The sequence below is a fragment of the Papaver somniferum genome, unplaced genomic scaffold, assembly GCF_003573695.1.
Source record: "Papaver somniferum cultivar HN1 unplaced genomic scaffold, ASM357369v1 unplaced-scaffold_128, whole genome shotgun sequence".
Lineage (NCBI taxonomy): Eukaryota > Viridiplantae > Streptophyta > Magnoliopsida > Ranunculales > Papaveraceae > Papaver > Papaver somniferum.
The window spans coordinates 157,053-166,165 of record NW_020621936.1 but is presented as its reverse complement, the minus strand read 5'-3'; the positions used below and the strand labels follow the sequence as shown (position 1 = coordinate 166,165).

Genomic DNA, 9,113 nt, shown 5'->3' with positions numbered 1-9,113 from the left:
CAAGCTTGACCATTACCAGATCCTGAAATACCCACTCACCACCGAGTCCGTAATGAAGAAGATTGAAGACAACAACAAGAAGAAAACAAGGATGCTTTCAAGAAGATGTACAACATCCAGACAGATAAAGTGAACACCGTTATCAAGTAAGCCTTCCTGATTACTTATGACTAGCTACTTCTTTTTCTTGAAAGGTAGTATATGGATATAGGTCTGGAATGGTTTCACTTAACTTATACATCTGTTTAACTGCACATTACACAAGTCATATGCATGACAGTTTGCACGTTTAACTAACATTGGCAGACTATGGATGTATAACTAGTAGTTACACATGCTAATTAAATATGTAACTTCTAGGTACACAAGCCAAATGAATGTGTATCTACTAGTTACACATGCAAATTAGATGTGTAACTTATAGTTACACATCTAATTTGATGGGATATGCATATGTAACCTAATGATGAAACTTCTATCTGTTATAGTGGTTATATTTATGAAATTGAGGAAAGAACATCAAGTCCTAGTAGTAGGGAGTAGTAGTGGATGCAGATTAGACTAATTAGATGCAGGTTATACTTATAGTTACACATGCTAATTAGATGTGTAACTTCTAGTTACACATGATGATTGTATGTGAAACTTATGCTAATATGCATGTGTAACTATTGTTTACATATGACATATGCATGTGTAACTACTGATTACACATGCATTTTGTTTTCCTGGGTTCATATCTATACCCTGCTGAATCAGTTGTGTGATCATTTTTTGTGATATTAATGTGCTAGCACAAGGTTCTCAGGTGTTTGTATTATTCTACCAGTATAATTACTGTCTGAAGCTTTACTTTCTGTTGCTTAAAATGTCCGTCGTCATCGATAATATGAAAATGGCTTAGGTACATCTAGACTAGCGTTGTAAAACGTCTTTCTGTTAATACAGTGCTAACAACGTCTTTCTGCTGAAGCAGTCGTATCTTAATTAAGAGCTTCTCATTCACTTGCAAGGTTAACTGTATTATTTATGACTGGTAATTGCTTGATAGTCACCTCTCGTTTTTGCTAGTGTTATTCATTTAGAGATGGATTTGCTGATTTTATGTTGACATATCCAAGTCTGATGCATGTGTAACTCCTAATTACATAATTCAGATGCATGTGTATCTGCAAGTTACACATGCTAATTAGATGTGTAACTTTTACTTACACATACTGATTTTGGGTACACATACCAATATGCATATATAACTCCTAGTTACACTAGTCATATGCATGTATAACTTCTAGCTACACTAGCCAGATGAATGTGTATCTCCTAGTTACACATGTTATATGCATGTGTAACTCTCAGTTACACAATTCAGATGCATATGTAACCGCTAGCTACACTAGTCAAATGCTTGTGAAACTGAAATATACATTGTTTTATGTATTGTTCATTTTAATCGTATAAATACTGATTGCTTGTTGTTATATTTCAGGTTTTAGATAACTTCATAAAAGATAATTGCTTAAACGTGGTAATGGTCTCGCTGGAACTGGAGTTGACGCTGAATACACAAGTCAGATGCATGTGTAACTCTCAGTTACACTAGATAGACACATATGTAACTCTCAATTACACTAAACAGATGTGTGTGTAACTTCTAGTTACACATGCTAAGAAATTATTGTAAATGAATATTAAAGTAATAACTGTATTTTTTTTTGTGTGTGTGTTTTTTTTGATGTCTATTTTTTTTGCATATATATACAAGTGTAACTTTGCATTACACATATCATAAAGATGTGTAACTTCTGGTTACACATGCCATATGCATGTGTAACTTCTGTTTACACCTTCGCACTGTATTTTAATAATTTCGGGCCTAGATTTAATAATCTTGGGCCTAGATTTAAATTTTATTTAATTATGGGCTTGACAATATGCATAAGGGTATCAAAGTCTTTTAAAAACTCGGGGCCTAGATTTAAACTTTTTTTAATTAAGGGCCTCATATTATGGGTTATCCGTGGGTTGGGCCTGAGCCTAATTTCCCCTTTTAATAAAAGGTTCGTTGATGGTAAATTTGAAAACCAAATTGACATCCGTCGAAATTTGGGGAGGAAAACCAAGTTTTGCTCAAGAACAAACCCTAGCTTTTCATAAAGCATGTTTTTTTTTACACATTTCTACTTAAAACTCTCAGATCTAAGTGCTAAAGACAATGATAAGAGAAGAAGAGAAGAAGATTTGTCCTGTTATTCAGTGAAAGTTCATCTTTTCTTCACATCGCCTCTTTCTCTCCTTTTATCTTTGGATTCTGTTGATGTTTACTGAATTATCAAATACTAGTAATAGAGATTGATGAAGAAATCTAATCTCCTTTTGTTGTTGCTGATGAATGAAATCCTCAGCAGTAATTTTGATGATGATGATTGTCGGATGTAAGGGGCAACATTGGCGTTATTTGATTGAAAGGCTTGGTGACGTTTTTGCTATATGATAACTCGGGGGCGCTATTGAGTTGAAGATCCAGTTGTTCTTGGTGTTTTGTATTCCGAGGACCCTGTTTAGTTGAGGCCCCGGGTAAAAAAAATGAGATGAAACGTAAGCCGAAGACACAACAATTTCGATATTTTAGGTGTTTCGAAATGCAGATGCATTAGTTTTAGTGGTTCCGATATAGCGGTATTGAAGATTTTTTTTCCGATATAAGGTAGGAGCCGATATTGGTATTGAAGATTAGTCCCCAGTGAAGTCGCCAAATGTAAACACCCATAAATTATCATAGGGTAATATGGAGACTAATCCCAATACACAATACAATATCTGGATAATTCTATCTCTCTCTGGAAGGAATCCCTTCTTTTATAGACAGAGCCTGACATTTAAATGCCGTACACGTGTACTCGACTACCTTTCTTAGTAAGTCTTCTATTGTCAATCGTACACATGTACTATTACAGTTGGGTTATTTGGGCACCCACTAGTTATTTCCTTCGAGACACCCCGGTCCTTGAGACAGCTCACCTACGCCGTGCCATCGGCAATAACGACCCCGACATTGTTGATGTTAACCTCGGTTGACACTCGGGATTCCCATTACTGTTCTCGGGTTTGGTCAAATTCCCATGTTTACACCTATCATACATTTTTACGTGGTACTACATATGGTTTGTCATTGTCACCACCGTGGTAACACTCACATACATAATTATAGCGCCTGGTAGCGAGGAAAACATATAGCCCTTGGAGCACTGAGATACCGGGATAATAAGTACAGCGAGAGTACAGATAAATCTAAGGAACAGGAAGTTTGACTCTAACCCAATTTTGTAGGAAATCTCCCTCGCTGTCTAACAGGGAGAGCTTAGATTAGCTCAAAAGTCATCATTCCCTCCCCGCAAACCCATCTCAAACACAAAAAATCCTACCCCCTTTCTCTCTCTCCCTCTCTCTCATGGCTTCTCCCCATGTTGGTTCTGATCAGGCACCTTTCATGGGGGAGCCTAATTCTACTTCTACCACCAAGGAAAACCCATCGGATAATTCAACAGCTCCACCAACACCTCCACCGCTGCCACCGCGACCATCCGTCTCATTAGTCGAACCACACCATAAGAAGAAACAGAAAAGAGTTTTTCGAGTTTTCCGTTCAGTTTTTCGATCATTTCCTATCATCACACCGATGTGTAAACTTCCTATTATACATAGTACATTGACCGAAGGTCACCGGGTTGTTGCGGGTTCACGAATAACCGGTACGTTGTTTGGGTATCGAAAAGGTAGAGTAAGTTTATCTATACAAGAAGCTCCCAAATGCTTACCTACATTGGTTCTAGAATTAGCCATTCAAACTTTTGTATTACAGAAGGAAATGACCGCTGGTATGGTAAGAATAGCACTGGAATGTGAAAAAAGAGCTGAAAAGGATAAAATGAAATTGCTTGATGAACCACTATGGACCATGTATTGTAATGGGAAAAAGAGTGGCTATGGCGTTAAGAGGGATGCGACCGAGGAAGATCTCCATATAATGGAGCTTCTAAAGGCTGTATCGATGGGCGCTGGTGTCTTGCCTGGGAATCTAGAGGACGAAGGTCCTGACGGTGAACTGGCATACATGCGTGCCCATTTCGAACGTGTCGTGGGATCAAAGGATTCAGAGACTTTGTACATGTTAAGCCCAGATGGCAACAACGGGCCTGAACTCAGCATATTCTTCGTAAGAATTTGATGATGCATAACCTGATTAGCTTGATTGTTGTATTTTGCTGTGACGATATATGTGAAATTCCACCGTTCTGGATCGTGTGGCGCGCCTTATCACTTGGAGCTCACATAACAGTCAGCTCGGTGGATAAGCAAACATAACAGTCCGCAACTCTTCAAGTCATTAGATTCGACTTGATAGGTGCAGAGCCTGATGACATAACACAAATAGACCTCCTAACAGGGAACATTAGCTCACAGCAGGTGATTAGATGTGCAAGGCATTTTAGTTGCAGGAAGTGAGGAGAAGAGAGAAATTGATGTATTTGAGGCATGGTTTAATCTAGTGTGCAATTGAAGATAAGAATCGTATACATTAAGAAAGGGAGTTTTGTTGCCCATTGAACTCAGATTTTTCTTTTCATCAACATGGTTGTTCTTTAGTGTTAAAACCTCCGGTTTTTCTTTTCATGCTTCTTTTACTTGGGGCAAACTCAGATAACCTTGCACTTCGAATGCATTTGAAATTTTGAATTTATGTAGAACAAGTCTTATGGTGGAATCCAACCTATTTCAATTGTGGAAAAACCATGGAATGTCAAGTCTAATGGCTTCCAAGTTGGGGTTTTCACAGAAAATCCAAGCAAGGTGGAAGGGTTCGTGGAATCCATGTGAACGCCAAAAAGAATAGCGTTAAACGCTATTCTTAATAGCGCTAACAAAACGCAATTAAGAATAGCGTTTTATTTTGTCCGTAGATTTAGGATGAGTTGTTGAAATCTAACGGCTGAGAAAAAAACGCTATTCTTAATAGCGTTTTCTTAGCGCTATTAAGAATAGTGTTTTCACTATTCCACCACTACACTTGCACTTCCATCCACGATTCCAAATGCTGAGGTGGCGTGGAAGATGTAACTCTTCCACCATAAGACTTGCTCTTAAGCACCACATTATGTAACTTCAATATTTTGGTTTGAAATGATTTCGTATCAGAATCAGACAATGCTGCGAGCTAAATAGTGGAAACACAATCCCGAAGTGAGGGCCTAGAGACAAGCAAGTCTCCCCATGAATTATTACTCGCAATTTATACTGATAAGTCTACCTGCTGTTGACAACATACCCTTGGTAAAACCCAGTAAATATTCACTGTGGAGAACGCTTTATTATAGTTACATCATCTGCAAATGAGCTCTGCATATTTGAAGGACAAAGTAGTGGGGTAATAAACATAGAGAAAGAAAAGGAAAAAAGAGCAAGAGAATAGCCTTGAAAAAAAAAAATTAGCCAGTTTAAAGTAGTCTACTATACATTTCCCACGTCCCATATACATCTTCAAATTACGAACTGCCAAAAGTTTATGGTAAAGAACAAAGGTTATTGGATAAAAAAATATTGGTTGTTAATTATTAAGAAGATAGAATTAAATTACACTGTAACCAGTATTAAACAGTGGTTGATTTCTCAAGACCTTGGACCCAATCAAATCGGTTTAGAATACCACTGTAATCAGTAATCACTAACCAGCAAAAACGCAGATGATCAGTCCAGGCTTAAGCATCATTTGATAAACATGAAAAGCAATATGTTGTGGCCAACTAGGCTGAGTTGCAGGTTAATATAACTTGCCCAGCTCACTCAAGTTATACTATAAACACAGATCCAGAATCACACAGATTGCTGTAGTTGAAGTAGGTCTACCAACCCTATCAGAAGAAGAAGATATCAAGTTCACATTTAATTGGAAGTGCAACCGCAGATGAATAAGACTTTCTAGCCATGGATAATCATTACATAAAAATGCTTCAAAAAATACTCCCTCCGTTCCAAAGTAATTGATACTTTTCCTTTTTATTTTTGTCCCAAATCGATATTTCCTTGGTATATGATACATTTCCAAAACAATCCTTTTTACAAATTAGAGTTTACTCTGGTAATTCCGTAAGTCTTTTAAAAAGCTTTTCAATGATATAAAATTTACAAATACCTATTGTTTAGTTTGAGAGATATGCCACTTCTAAGCTTTATTAGAATGTATTAGGGTATAAGTGGAAGGAAAAAAAACTCAAAAATCCTAAGAAGTTGTGCAAATAAGAAAGGATCAATTACTTAAGGACGGCAGGAGTAATATATATGTGGTTCATAGAGCTATCCGTAGCATTTCTCAAATGGTAACCGAATAATACTTGTTATGGTGTTCATTTCCACACATAAGGTAGAGAAGTCATGCATGGTAACGTAAGTTACTGAGGAGTGTTCGTAAGCTTTCTATCAATCAAATGTGTATTGTAAGTTTCCTTTAAAGTATGAATAAATATAAAAGAAATACTAAAAAATCACATCTCACTTTAGCTTACCAACTTCTTACTTATGAGATGCTGCAGCCTGCAGCTGCTAACACAAATCTCCTTTTTCCATCAAGAGTTGTCAACCTCTACTTTCGGCAAAAACACAGACCAGATAAGGGCACCTCAAATGTGTTAATGAGTTCTTTGTTATCACTCAAAGAATCCATTGCTTCAGAAGCTTTAACAGAAGTTGACATCATTCCCTCGACATCCTATAGAAAACCGAAAATATTAAGTAACTAAACGCCAGCAAATGAAGACTGGAGAAGAAGTAGGATGACTAAGCAAGTGGTTAGCTATTTTCAGATACCCAGTGTATAAACGAGGGGGAGCAGCAATTTTGAAAACATGCATATAAATATTAGACTGATGACAATATATGTATTCTAACTGAATTGACTACAGTTACAAAATAACGTAGGCAAATAAAAAAAAAAACACGACGGAAATGCTGGCGTAACCTTTAAAGTTGTGTTTAGGTTATTTCTCATGTTACTAAGAAGCTTTATCTGCTCATAATTTTCAATTAGAGTTTGACACTCTTGACATAGCCTGATCCATAAGCAAACATGTGCAATCATAACCAGGAGATACGTAGTATTTTCATCAAAAACAACATCAGATCTTAGTCCTTGCTCCTTAAATAGTATATGCCTCTAAGAAAAAGAAAAGGAAAAATACATATATGTCATGATACTGTGCTACCTAAATATAAGTACATAAAGTAAAACTAAGTTATATATGCAAGATGTGATATAAAACAGCAGATCAGACTCGCATACTTCTTGATGTCAGCATAGTTTCCATGTAGACTACTAGACTGTTTATGGTCTTTTGAGATAGATAAGGAAAGTGCTTCTAGCGCAGACCGTGTCTGATCCACCTGCATAATCAGACAGTCTGGTTAAAACTGAAACTGTACAAGATGGAAGCTACAAGATCAGGTTTAATACTTTGAAAAGCTAACAAACATACCTGCTCTGCAAGCATTGTACTGAGGTGCATCATTTGCTTAATATTGTAAGAAAAAAGCACCATCCAATACAAAACACAGCGACAAATGAGTACTTATGAAGTAACTGAATTACCATCAAATGGACAAATAACTAATTAGAGAGTGCAGCAAGCTGATGTGAGCATCTTTAGATGTACTCTGACAGAGGTTAGTGCACAATCCGCAGAAATATTTGTTAAGTAAAACATGGACATCTTGAATATGTTCCTTTCTACGATTTACCAAACAAATCCCTCAAATTCATAGCGCAACTCTTTTTAAATGAATGCCCATTACATGTGAGCTTCATAGAACTGTTCATCAGAAGCTTATACATATTTTCGACCCCATAAAGATACGATGATTGAATTTGTCAATGTATGAATTCTAGAGAATTAACCTCAAGGACAAATAGATAACTGAAATTGCTTCAAGGAAATGCAATCATGTGCAAAAACTAAGAAACATTGTGCTTCAAGTAAATTACCTATATCTTTTAACAAGAAAAGATATTTCTTAAGATTTCTCCTTGAAGCCAAAACGAAATGGATGATGTCCTTAAAACCAAACTAAAGACAAAATTGTATGTTAGCAACAAGCATACATTTTCACTTTTGTTTGGCTTGATAAGGACACCACCTTTTTTGTTTCTGATTAAAGGATAATTTCTCAGAAATCTTCAATTCAAGCATACACGCATACAACTGCAAGGTAAACAATTTTGGTTTGCGTTTTTAAAATATATAAAGTGTAACATAAGTGTTTTGCCTAAAAATTGGTTACACATCTCAGTGCATTATGCTTCCGTTAAGTATATTCTCCATAAACAGAAACCTTTCTCCTAATGTCCCCACTCCAATCAATAATCTTAACTTACCATTCTACTCTATGTTCTAAGTACCAAAGAGTCCAAGTTACTCTCCAATCACCCTTAAACCCTAAAAACCCCTAAACATTAAAACATATATTCAAGAACTAATGCCTACCTATTTTACTTTTTCCATCATTCATGTTGAATTGGAGGGTTTATTTTTTTTGTCAGTTCAACATAAATTTCTTTGTAATCGGAAAGTAAAAACGAAAATTAACTTAAAGTACTTAATGATACTATAACTACCTGTTGGCGAGCTATGTAACGAGACTTGATCCAAGAAGAAATTGATGCTAAGAGTTCAGGGAGGGGTAACAATTTATACGCCTCACGAACTGCAGCTTCTTTAGCTTCGATTCCACAATCTTCTCTAACCATCGTAACTATCGTTTCTCTAGAATATATAAAACCAGGTTCCTACTGACAGATGAAACCCTAATCATTTTAAAGTACCGCTATGTCCGCAACGCCAATATGGACTGAAATGAAATATCTTCTCGTGAGAATTAAGGGTTCGGCACTCTCCTCACTCTGTCTTACTACTATCTTTAGAACGGTTTTTTGGGCACCATGGTTTCTTTCGGGGACTATGGTTTTATTTTGGGTAAAGATATTAGAAGTAAACCTAGGTCACCCCATATCTAGATATTTATATTAATACCTAAACTATCCTCATAAGTAATTTTAAGTTATGATCAGT

At 36.4% G+C, this 9,113-nt stretch overlaps 2 protein-coding genes across 4 annotated transcripts; one reads left to right on the top strand and one right to left on the bottom strand.

Moving 5' to 3' along the window:
• Positions 1–3,381: 3,381 nt before the first annotated feature.
• LOC113332043 (protein MIZU-KUSSEI 1-like) lies at positions 3,382–4,697 on the top strand. Its single transcript, XM_026578708.1, has one exon. It carries the CDS (start codon positions 3,449–3,451, stop codon positions 4,223–4,225), a length of 777 nt encoding a protein of 258 aa, XP_026434493.1. The 5' UTR covers positions 3,382–3,448; the 3' UTR covers positions 4,226–4,697.
• Positions 4,698–5,474: 777 nt separating this feature from the next.
• Positions 5,475–8,909, bottom strand: LOC113331779 (exocyst complex component SEC6-like). 3 transcript variants are annotated; one of them, XR_003351183.1, is made up of 5 exons: positions 8,660–8,909; positions 7,524–7,559; positions 7,331–7,431; positions 6,558–6,760; positions 5,475–5,906 (listed from the first exon to the last, which is right to left on the bottom strand). XR_003351183.1 is itself a non-coding variant. In XM_026578418.1 (4 exons), exons 1-4 carry the CDS (start codon positions 8,789–8,791, stop codon positions 6,745–6,747), a joined length of 285 nt encoding a protein of 94 aa, XP_026434203.1. In that variant the 5' UTR covers positions 8,792–8,909; the 3' UTR covers positions 5,475–6,744. The 3 variants fall into 3 exon arrangements, 1 of the variants encoding a protein (XP_026434203.1); XR_003351184.1 differs by having other exon boundaries at positions 6,569–6,760; XM_026578418.1 differs by having other exon boundaries at positions 5,475–6,760.
• Positions 8,910–9,113: the final 204 nt, after the last annotated feature.